The sequence below is a fragment of the Camellia sinensis genome, chromosome 7 (genome assembly GCF_055761805.1).
Source record: "Camellia sinensis isolate YWXY chromosome 7, ASM5576180v1, whole genome shotgun sequence".
Classification (NCBI taxonomy): domain Eukaryota; kingdom Viridiplantae; phylum Streptophyta; class Magnoliopsida; order Ericales; family Theaceae; genus Camellia; species Camellia sinensis.
Genome location: NC_138967.1, coordinates 171,166,080 through 171,178,453, shown reverse-complemented (window position 1 = coordinate 171,178,453; position 12,374 = coordinate 171,166,080). Strand labels below are relative to the sequence as shown.

At 37.3% G+C, this 12,374-nt stretch overlaps 1 protein-coding gene across 4 annotated transcripts; it reads right to left on the bottom strand.

Moving 5' to 3' along the window:
* Window positions 1-902: 902 nt before the first annotated feature.
* LOC114260554 (alpha-1,2-mannosyltransferase ALG9) lies at window positions 903-12,066 on the bottom strand. Of its 4 annotated transcripts, none has more exons than XM_082879773.1 (12): window positions 11,675-12,029; window positions 7,220-7,410; window positions 7,041-7,128; window positions 6,779-6,938; window positions 6,209-6,426; window positions 5,771-6,066; window positions 4,008-4,122; window positions 3,781-3,919; window positions 2,540-2,736; window positions 2,317-2,406; window positions 2,096-2,243; window positions 903-1,465 (listed from the first exon to the last, which is right to left on the bottom strand). In XM_082879773.1, the coding sequence occupies exons 2-11, from the start codon at window positions 7,231-7,233 to the stop codon at window positions 2,112-2,114; spliced, it is 1,449 nt and encodes a 482-aa protein (XP_082735899.1). In that variant the 5' UTR covers window positions 7,234-7,410; window positions 11,675-12,029; the 3' UTR covers window positions 903-1,465; window positions 2,096-2,111. The 4 variants fall into 4 exon arrangements, with proteins under 4 accessions (XP_082735899.1, XP_082735898.1, XP_028056503.2 ...); XM_082879772.1 differs by having other exon boundaries at window positions 903-1,301; XM_028200702.2 differs by lacking the exon at window positions 7,220-7,410 and having other exon boundaries at window positions 903-1,301; window positions 11,675-12,066.
* Window positions 12,067-12,374: the final 308 nt, after the last annotated feature.

Genomic DNA, 12,374 nt, shown 5'->3' with positions numbered 1-12,374 from the left:
ATATTATTATAAAAATAAAAATGTTGTACGATCATTGAAATTCAAAATCCTAATCTATTTTTTTCAAAATTTAAAATTGTTAAAATGCATATGTTGCAATATCATTAATTTCTTCCTATTATAAATTTTGTTTTAAATTTGATAAGATTTGTTCAATGACTAATATTCAATTTTTGTATAAATATTTTAATATATTCCTTCCAAAAGTTAATATAGCAAGTCTACAATGAAATATGACTGCAGTCATTCCATAAACTTGAACCCTGCCCAATCCCTTCATTTGTTTGTTCAAAGCCTCAGTTTCTCACACTGTATTTTACATATTCTTGGGAAAATTACAAATCAGTTGAAAGACTAAAAATATTACAAAATAATGAAAAAATTCATCACTTTAATTACTAAAGTTTATAAACTTTACCACTGATTTGAAAATTATTTTGAATACACTAAATTGCAATTTCCCTGATATTCTATCAGGTATTAGTATATTTAAATAATATCATAATCAGTATTTTTTTTTTTTTCATAATTGTCATAGTATTACTAAAAACAAGTAATTTATCAAAAAGTAAACAAAATCTTTCAAACTTCATTTTGCTTCGCATGGTGTCAACTTTTTTTTTTTTCTTCTTAATTCCTCGTTTCTATATTTACTTTTGTGTTCACTCATCGAGTCATCGTACAATTCATGTAGGACTTTTACATAAATCCACTCCAACAACCCCTGGGAGGCCTCCTAGGGGAGGATTTAAATACATCTATTAACCTTTTTTGATCGGATTTGGAAGTGTTAGTGAGGTTGAAGAAGGCTTGTGCAGTCTAGTTTATGGAAAGTAGGTCTTACAGGCTTTTCTTGGTTTCTCTCCAAGCATTTTCCATGAATTTATAGCAGAAGTTTCATATAGACAATTCAAGGGTTATATAGACTATTCAATTCATGGTGAGAATTTAACTCTACAAAGTATCCCAAAGTATGTCAAAATAAGCTTCTCGCGCAAGTCATAATAGAAACAAACCTATGCTTATAAAGCTTTGATACCTTCCAAAACAGGAAGGGAGGCATACTGCGGCAGACTGAAACCATTTAATTGGTTGACCAAGACAAGAAAATCAGCGAGCATTTGGACATTCTGAAGGCATCGGTGCTCTAGCCATTGCAAAGCCGCAAAAACCCCATAGCTTCGATTTGCAGACTCAATATGGCCTGACGGATCTGGTTTCTGCAGTCACCTTGCTTCCATTCGCCTTCACAGCAATCCAAGCTAAACCTGCCCAGGTAGAATTGTGCTTCCATGGCCCATCTACAATCACAAGGTAATCAAAGTCAGTCATCGGAGTAACAGAGAAACTAATAACAAGATATAAGTTATAACCGCCTGCCATTTCAATGAAGAGACGACAATTTGAGAACTCAGAACCCTCGAGACTGTAACTCTTGATATGTAAGTTCACTCCAACATCCCACCTGCAATGGATTATAGGGAATTTCCTCAAAGACCATTCTATTTTGAGCACACCAAATTTCCCACAGCACACAAACCAAATAAATGACCAGTTCAGGGAGAGGGGGGCTTTGTACAACCATCGAGACCACCAAATAGAGAAGGACAAACGGACCCCATTATCAAAATCCAAATTGTTATCGGATTTTGATTTGATTGAGTTTTGACCCTGAGATTTCTTGCTAAACACACCTTAGGAATTTATATAATCTTCTCTGATTGATGCATGCTGTGTGTGGAAAAATCCTACAAAATTTCCCTATGCAACTCAACAAAAAAACAGAAAAAAGAAATCACAATCAACAGTCTGGAAAATTATTCGGTAGTCCTTCAATACTACTGTGGCAGGTGTACATTGCACTTCAGACCAATAAGACCACGCAAAAAGAGGCTGCCCAAAATTCACATCTATTTATGGAAATTGTCATATTCCCATAAATATAATGAAGTTAATTCCGTGTCAAATCAAGTACAAAATTGTTTCAGAAGGAATAATTATAATTTCAGCCAGAAATTCAGGTCATTAAATTAAATCTAGACGTCACTAACGGTAAATTACAGCTCAAACATATTGAAACCAAAAGAGAACCTACCTGTACATATATAGTGTCATGTTGGAATTCTTTTAAGTAGTTTGTACACGCCGAAAACATTCTTCTGCTGCCAAAGGAATGGAATGAAGAAGGACCGATACAACGGAGGTGATAGCTCCCTGTCCAGATATGGCAACGCTGCAACGATCTAAGGTACAAAGATATATTTAGAACAATTCACAGAGAGAGAAAGAGAGAGAGAGAGGGAGAGAGGATTTGACCTCCCATGTTGACAAATTGCTTCCTCGAGAAGTGAAAGGTCGTTCAAGCTGCAACTCGATGAGGAAAGTACACTTATCAAGATCCACGAGCTGCAAAATTATCACAAGAAAATGCATTTGCTTTATTTTGATACAGTTTCAGGACAGGAAGAGAACATAACAATTAAAAGAAAACAAAAAATGTAGAGATAGATGATTTAATAAGTGGAAAGCATCTAATTACGTATTGCTCATCGGACGCCTTGTTCTTATTGTTGAAATATGGTGGTGCTGCTGAAGTCCCGCCCAAGGTAGAATTAAATGGGAATGGGAGAAGACCCCTGAACCCATCATCTATCCATTGAACTTGACCCACATGATCAGGAATGAAAAAGGATGATGGGAAGCGGTGCCATTCACTTCCAACACAAATTTGAGAACCTGCATCGCATAGGATGGAAAAGATGATTATGTGCATACAAACTAGAGCAGAGATACATGACCCATCTAAGTAAGATTAGCCTCATTGGCATGATTTTTTTTTAATCCTTGTTGACCCATACAATCTAGATCATGTTTGTTTTTAGCTTGCAAAGCAGTTCAACAAGGATTTTTTTTAGTGGGGTGGTGGGGTTGAATGATCATGAAAACTTGTAGCAAGAATAGCACGAAAAGTTCTGAATGATGAAAGGGGAAAAGAAAGCAAAAATAAGAGACATGCTAATAAAAGTGTATAAAATTCATTACAAACGCCAACACCACCAAAAAACTATCAGAAAAACTAGAAATGAATGAAATATTTGGGAATTATACCGGTACTCACAATATTTGTGAATAATAGAACAGTTGCATACACCAAGACATTTGTCTTGATGGTAAGCCTACTCAGAGAAGCAAGTCCAGCAGGTTAAAAACAGTCAGTTAGCTCCAATCCTGTCTTTAGGTAGATTATATTATCAAAACATTGCAAATAATCTAAATAAAGTATATATATGCACATACATACTTTCTCTGCAGGTATACATATGCCTATGTATACGTAAATATGAACTTATATATGATAATAAGGGTTTATTTCACTTTCTACTCTTCAACTATTGCCAAATTGTCTACTTAGTCCCTGAAAGTGAAATTAACCTTAATAATAACAAAGATCAAAAAAGCATTTAATTCTTTTCTAGAAGATAGAGATTTCAGACAGAACCACCCCTGCCCGTCTTCTCAGCTAAGTAAATCAAATTTCAAAAGGATCCTTTCACGAGGAGGGAACCTACATATCAATAGAACACTACCATTCAGCACTAAAGCAGATCAAGAATGGGGAGGGGTGTTATAATGCCAATAACTTGATCTTCTTTTCCAAACAGAAACTGAATCATAACAAGCCAATAATTTCAAAAATCCCTACATTGATTTAAGAATTGTCACAAAGCTTTCTACTATTCAAGATCAATAAACAACATAAAAGGGGAAACTGATTCTCACCCATCCCTACATCAGCATGGTACTCCAAATGTTTGTATATCTCCAAAGGAGCAGAATAACCATGAATGAGGGAGAATGTTCGAGCATGGGAGGAACATAAAACGAGGCCAAGAACCAGAGGTCTCACAGATTTTGCCATCTACATAAGCAAGAAAACAGAGATAATCAGTAATTAGCATCTCCCGCTGATATCACTAGAGATGATAACTGTCTTAGTAGAAGCTCACCGTAACAAGCAGAGAATTGTGATTGGGATTATATTTGTCTTGGAAAAAATCAGGAATGCTCTCAATGACAGCTGAGGCAGCTACACAAATAAGTGGGTATATTGGATAGAGGAATCTGCAATGGCAGGTAAATAAATTATGAGTCACTAAATACATCTCTAAATCTGCACATAATTAACACCACTTCAAGCTAGACTGGAGAAGAAAATCTTGTAAAGTCAAAGGTAATGCATGGGATAAAAGCTTCCAAGCAAACATTAACACCCAAGAAGCCTCACCAAGCGATTTGAAATCCAAGCTGGCACACTAAATGAGAAAGCAGTTTGACGCCACAAGATCATCTGGCATTTGTCAAAATTATGCTAAAATGTCATTAGATAAAAGGGTAACTTGCAGAAAGTAAATGAGATTTCTTGCTGGTTTCTCACTGGCACACCATCTCATATACAACTTTGTTATAAATGAAACAGCCCACTAAATCCTCCTGGCAATAACCATTTGTTTATCAGTTCAGTTCTTTGCCTACTTGTTTTATGGGTTATGTCATTGGTAAACAGTTACATAGGTGCCTAACCTACGTTACATGGACTAGGGTATGAGTATTAGGTGCAAGTCTAGGAGTGTGTCCAAACATCAGATCTTCCTAAACCTAAGATATTGGAATATGGATCCAAAAGTTAGGTATAGGTATGGAGACACGTCTTAAACACACAAATATTAAATATTGTATATTGTATAATATTCTAAGATAAGATGTTGTAAATTATTTTAAAATGTACTTCCAATTAAATGGAAATTACGAAATTTATATCTCACAATTGTGGGGAGAAGCTGAAAATATTTTTTTACTAGAAACTGTGAATGTCTTCTTTTTCACATACAAAATTAGAGGATCCAATAGTCTAATTGAGTAATAGTGTCGCACACATATCCCACTACTTTACCCTTGTCATATACAGTGGGCACAGGTATACTAGGGGAAGAAGAAGAGTCCGTGTAACTAAGAGGTTTCAGAATCCAAACAATCTCAGAAGCACAATAACATTTGAATATAGAATTAAATGGTGGATGATACCCGTGGCTCTCAAATAATGATCAGCTACATGTGGAAGCAAACTCCTACTACGCAAATGAAGCACACTCACGCATATTTCTCATTAAAGTACGAAGTATGTGTTGTCCATCAATCTACAAGTTGAGTTCGCAATAGGGTCACACAACAAAGGCTCTGCAAATTTGAGCACCCTCAAGCCTCACCCAGCCAGTAATGCCATTCAAGCATCAGACTAACTCCAAAGCACTATAGCAAGTCACACTGAATCAACAACTGTTTCTGTATTGCCTCACAAAGAGTTACTTTAGCTTAGCAATCTATGCTTGCCAGTTACAAATACAACAGCCAGATTGGGCCTACCATCATATTCATATGTCATCGTGGGACTTACAATGTGTTACTAGATTGAAAAATTAACCATGACAACTTGCAAGGCTTCAACTTGCAACTACGTCTCCAACAAAAAGCTCTGAACAATGCAGCTCAGTCATCATATCCATACAGAGATGGTATACTAAACCCAAAATACAAATATTTCCACTCAAATCAAAAAAGAGGCATGTGGTAAACTGAAGACCACAAGACAAGTGCATGTATAAAGTGTTGAGCACTACCATTGACTATTGGCAGTAATTCATATCATGTCCTTGATAAAACTTGACATAAACAAACAGTAGGGAAACATAAAGAGGCATGGGATGAGTCCAACCTTTCTTCTTTGTGTGGCTGCAAAGACATAAATGCCAGCCAAATATAGATAGGTGAGACGACAATCAACAAGTCTGGAGCATACTTCTTCCTTGCAATGGGCAGGATTCCAAGGAAAAGCAATGCAAGAACAAAGCAGAAGTTGAAATTATTAAATCCATTCCTCAGATAATACAACGGCCCTTCAGTTCCATACAAGTGGCTCTCACCACCCCCTAAGACATTATATAATAACAGATTCAGAACAGATGATGTCCATCTTCTATAATAGTAGTAGTCAACAAGCAATGAGAGTGCCTGGAATGAATCCAGAACAATTTGTCAAGTAACGATGAGATACCACAAATAACTTCAGACAATTATAAACTTGTGTTACAAAAGCATGGGCATGAAAAATTCATGGGAAGAAACGATAACCAACAATTTAAAATTTACTTACCAGAAGCATAAGTGACGTGACAGCCCCTGCAAGAAATGCATGTTTGAACCTTCTAATCAATGAGCAAATTGTTATTGGCAGAAAAGCCAAGACTGAAAATGGCCAACCAAGAACAACCCCGACAACTGCAACTGCGACTGCCATGGCAGGTTTCTCAAAAAGAAATAATGCAGATGAGAGAGATATGGCATACATTGAGAACGAACTGGGCAAGAAACCTACAAATATAGCACAGATGACAGATAAAAATTCTGACAAGAATAACATCGACAAGCATTTCTTATTTATATATATTTTTTAAAGGATGAATATGGAGAGTATGGTAAAACTAACATTTGGCTACTAAAAAGATGCCTTGCACTGTGTTTGGTTCATTGATTTGAGCAGGGATTTGGAAAGGAAATGAAAAATGTAAGTCAAATGTGAATGAAATATACCTACATTTTACACACCTTTTTCCTTTCCCTTTCCCTTTCCAAATTCACGAACCAAACATAGCCTTATTGCAAGATCTATAGTAGCACAATGTGAGAAAATAGGATAGCAGTTCAATGAGCGAGGCTTACTCACTTGTGCTAGCAAAAAAGCAACCACTAGTTAAGCATAGCATTGCAAGCGCATAACAAGCAAGGCGTTTTCCATATTTCCTTGAAAGGGCTATTATCAGAGCAGCCCCTGTGATGACAGAGAGGAGACCAAGGAAGATTCTTACAGCATAGAATACTCTCACCTGGAAGGTAGAATACTAATTAGTTGAAACTGCACAAAGTTGACGAAGTAAAATTGTGCCAAGTCAGGGAATAATATATCTGAAACTGCAAAAGTATCTTACTTTTTCCTCACTAAACAACCAGGAAGCTGGTCCACCCACTAACTTATGAAAAAGAAGGTACAGGTATGAGCGAAGTGCAAACTGGGAGCTGCAGGAGACACATCGGAAAACAAAATCTAATCAACGCCCAATTAGTACCCATTAATGGATGTTTGGGAGGGGAGGGATTGGGTACATACCTACCCTTTGGCATAAATGCACAAAGTGGCTATCCTCACACTTGAACCCATAACCTCAAGGTTAATAGGCCAAGGTTTTAATCACTAAACCAGTGATTACCCCTTAAAAACAAAATCCAATCAAGAAAAAAGATTCCAAAGCACTTCAAGCTCCAGCAACACTTTTGAGAATTGTAAAACAAACTAAATCCCTAAATGATAATAGAAAAATATTATTCAAAAAAAAAAAAAAAAGGGACCTTTAATGTTGATAAGCATTATAATTTAGGAAAACCCTTATTAAGACACATCCAAGATTATATATTAGTAAAAGAAAGGAATGCAACTTGCCAAGAACCAAGTAGGAAAATAGGGTTTCCAGAGAGAGAAACATTAAAATGGATCAGATTGCATGTGTCACAGAAGGCATTTCGTTACCACTTTAGTAATAAGATAGAAAGGATTACTAACAACAGAATGCTTCGTCCGTTAGCAATGGAATCAGGGGAGTTTGTTGTGGCTGACTATGAAGGATCTGTTCGCGAGCCAGTGGCAAATGCTTTTGAGGGGGATGAGCCTCCTTGCCCAGGAGAGGTGTCTGATTGGGTGTTATCTCAGATTCAGGAGGTAAGTCAGCTGCATGGTGTCTCGTTTGAAAGGCATAAGGATGAAGCTATAAAGTTGTTCTCTGCAATTGAGGCTTCTTGGAGAGGGAATGTTCCGTCTGGCAGAAGGGTAAAGGTGTTAGGGAGCTGAGGAATTTGGAATGCTCGGTTAACTATGACAAACACAAGACAGGCAGGAGGTGGTCGGGGGCTTCAAGGAAGAATCGCGATAACCAACTATTCTTGCCATGCACCTAAAATTTTTATCTTGGAATGTGGATGGGTTGAATGATAGGGGGAAGAGGGTGTTGATCAGATCTTTACTAAGGAATGCCAAGGCAGAAGTAGTGTGTCTTCAGGAGACAAAAATGGACTGTATTGATGGGGAGGTGGTTCGGGAGCTGTGGGGGGGTCATTTTGTGGATTGGAATCATCTGCCGGCTATTGGGGTGGCAAGGGGGGTTCTTGTATGCTGGGATAGGAGGCTGGTGGTGGAGGAGGAGAAGATGGGTGGTTTCTCGATGTGTTGCCTCTTTCATTGTGTTGAGGATGATTTCCGGCGGGTGTTCACAGGTATGTATGGGCCTGTGAGGGGGTCAGAAAGGTTTCTTTCTTGGGAAGAGTTGCAAGTATAGGGTTGTGTTTGGTCCATGGATTTGGGAAGACAAAGGGAAAAGGTGTGTGAAACCGTATATATTTCATTCACATTTCACCTACCTAATCTCTTTTCCTTTCCAAATTAGTTCCTAAATCATAAACCAAACACAGCCTATGGCTCCGTTAGAGCGTCTCTGACCCTTACTCTTTTTTTTCCATCAAATTTAATGAAATAAGTACAGTTTTGTTGCTCTAGCCATGAACTCAAATTCATATCAAGTGAGGGAAAACCAAAAACTTTCACTAAATTGAGGGAGGCTTGAGTGTTTCATCAAATTGAGAAGGTGATCATTATTGTTGCAAGTAGCCGTTGGGGCATCACACTACACCAGACTATCGGCCGGTTGTTCTCCCAAACAACCTTGTGCTTGCAAAAATAGAGAGAAATTTACACAGGCCAATCAATCTCCCAGACATCCTCCCGATTGACCGATTGTTTGATGAAAATTAAAAATTTAGCCTTGGTTTGGTTTTCATTTTTGGCTATATAATCACAAAAAGACAAAAAAAAAATTACAAAATCACAAAAAGACAAAAAAACTACAAAAATACCAAACTACCCCATATACAAACAAAAAGTCAAAAAGCATCCTTCTATACTAAGGGCAATTTTGTCATTCCAAAATAAATAAAAAAAAGGCCAAAAAAGCCAAACAATAATACCAAACAACTAAAAAAGTGGCAAGCTAAAAAAATCAAAAAAAGTCAAAAAAAACCAACTAAAAAAGTCATTGGCAAACGATACCTTAGGCGGAACAGTTGGTAGGAGATGAAGCTTTTAACCCAAATCTTTCCTCAAATTTGATGGGAAAAAAGCAAGCGTTAGAGATGCTTTTAGGCAGGTTGTTATTTTAGGAAAAAATATCACTAAAAAAAACCCATACAAAAAAGATAAAAAATTACTTCCCATTCACACTACTTTTTTTTGCATATTTTTGTAAAAAGCTAAAAACAAAAAAAAAAAAAAAATTATTCCCAATCGTATGATTTTTTTAGTAAAAAAGTTACTTCCAAATGTAGCCTTCTAATAATTTCTCACCAAATAACAAGTCAGAAAAGACCCAAAAGAAAGAAAAACAAAAAATTAAAAAAAAAATTAAAAGTAAGACGTACCAAAAATCAACTATTCTCAACTAAGGATGGCAATTTGAACCCGGCCCGACGGAGACCCGACCCCCCGATCCCGAATTAGGCGGTTTTTCTCCGAAAAATATCCCCAATGGGACGGGGATGGTATTTAAAAATTAATCCCCGATCACTTTCGGGCCGGGGACGGGGATAAGTGTCCCAGCCCCGTCCCCGTCCCCGTCCCCGTTAGTCCCCGAAATAAAATTACCATTTTACCCCTCCTATATATATAACAATGTTTTCAAAACCGGACCGGTGAGCGAACCGGAAAAGGGATTGGGTGGACGGGTTACCGATTCAACCGTCGGGTCAAAGCGGTCGAACCGTGACGTCATAATTAATATTATATAATTATAAATTATAAATAAATAAAAATATATATAAATAATCAAATAAAAATAAAAAATTATTGCATAATATTTATTAATAATATTTAATAAAGTCATAATTAATAAAAAAAAAAAAAGTCACTTATTTCAAAGAAATTAAATTTTTTAAACATTCCCTCCAAATAAATTGATTGAATGCTAGATTTAATTTTGGAGGGAAATGAAATTTTCAACTCTTCCTCCAATCAATATGTTTCAAATAATTTGATTGAATCCCACATAGAATTTTGTAGGTTCTCTTTGAAAAATCTTTTCCTATAAATAGGAATAGACTTTCATAATCTTCTCAAGCTTTCAATGAGACTCTTTCTTATGAGAGGAGACTCTTGAAATAAGAATTTTTAGTCAAAATTTTGAAATATATTCATATATATATAAGAAAGAAAGAAAAGAAAGAAAGAAAGAAAATAAAAAAAATAAAAAAAAAAAGTAAAACCCAAAAAAAAAAAAAATAGACCGGTTCTGGCCGGTTCGACCACTGGGTCACCGGTTTTACCGGTTCGACCACCTGGTCACCGGGTTTTCTCGGTTTTGGCCCCAATCCGGGTTTAGGTGGTTGACCGGACCGGAACAAGGCCCGGTTCCCGATTCAACCGGTCCGGGTTTGAAAACAATGATATATAAACCCAACCCTCCTCTAACACTCACTGTGCGTGTCTCATTTCCCTTCCTTTACTTTCTCTCTCCCTTTCCCTCCCTCACTCACTCGGATTTCACCAAACCTCCTCTCACTCACACTCACTAGGTCTCTCATCTCCGTCACTCTTACTCTCTCTCTCCCTTTGCCTCACTCACTCTCAGAGTCACTGCGTCTCTCATCTCCCTCCGTCTTTCTCTTACTCTTACTCTTACTCTCTCTCTCCCTCTCCCTCACTCACTCTCATCATCGTCATCATCATCCAGATCCACCACCATGAAGCCACCGATCTGAATCATGAAGCCACCGACGCGAAGCCACCAAGCTGAACCCACCGATCTGAACCGTCAAGCCACCGATCTAACAGATCGTGGTCCGTGAACCGTCAAGCCACGGATCTGAACAACTCTCTCTCTCTCTCTCTCTCTCTCTCTATATATATATATATATGTGTGCGTGTGTGTATAATCAACAAATCTATTGTTGATGAACAAATTTTTTTTTTTTTTTTTTTTTTAAGTTGTTGATCGAGTGTTGTTCATATATAGATTACATTTTTTTAATGATTATTGTTGATGAACAAATTTGTTGTAGATCTGTTATTGAGAATTGGGAATTGCGTCCGTTGATGAACAAATTTGTGGTAGATCTGTTTTTGAATCTGTTTTTTCTTTTTTTTTTCTTTTTTTTAACTAGTTTTTGAATCTGTTGTTCAGAATTGAGAACCACGTCTCTCACCTCCCTCCCTCCCTCTTACATTTTTTTTATTGTTGTTCTTGTGTGTGTTAGAACAGATCTGGTGGGGATTTTTCGGGGTAGGGGAAACCCGATCCCCGTTAGGGGGCGGGGATGGTGGAGGAGATGGGTTCCCCGTCGGGGATCGGGGCCGGGGTGTGGCATCCCCGGCCCGGCCCCGTTGCCATTCCTATTCTCAACTACATTTTAGCAATAAATTCGCTCTGAATTCACAAAACAAACAATAAAGATAATCAAAGCAACCACTCATACACAAAATCATAGCTATATATATACAGAGAGAGAGAGAGGGGCTTATGGGGACCTGTATTCCCAAGTTTGGAAGCCAGATTGGTAGAGAAGGAAATGAAGAGGCTCCCAATAATTGAAGACCTCGTCACAGTCATGTATTAGGTTCGAAGTTGCACTCATATATCTAAGCACTCCTAGGGCTATCAACGGTAATTTCCACCCCAATCCCTTGTCCGACTCTTCGCCACCGGTCGATCTCTCCGTCTTATCGAACTTCGTGTACGACGACGACGATGGATGATCCGACGGCTGTGGACGTCTCTTCCGAGTTGTTTGATCCATTCCTCTACCCTTTCTCTCTCTCTCGCTCTCTCTCTCTCTCCCAGAAAAACTCCCTATGCCTGTCTTGATTCTCACAAGACATCCATAGGCCGGTCATTTCAAGTTTTAGTAATATATAGGCCATGTTTGGCAGAGCAGTGGAAAATTGCTTATAACTTATGTCTTAACAATTTATAACTTATAAGTATAAATATAAGTTGATTTTTAACTTATAAATTAAGCATTTCCTGCCCCACTCAAAGAATAAGTTGATTTTTGACTTACGAAAAATTATAAACTGCATTGTTAAGTTAAACCAAACACATCAAAATAGTTTAAATTAAACTGAAAGCTGAAATAAGCAGCTTTTAAATTGCACCAAACATGCACGTAAGTTTGATTTAAGGTTAGGTTTTGCATAATCTAAAAAATTCAAAAAAAAATTGAAAAAT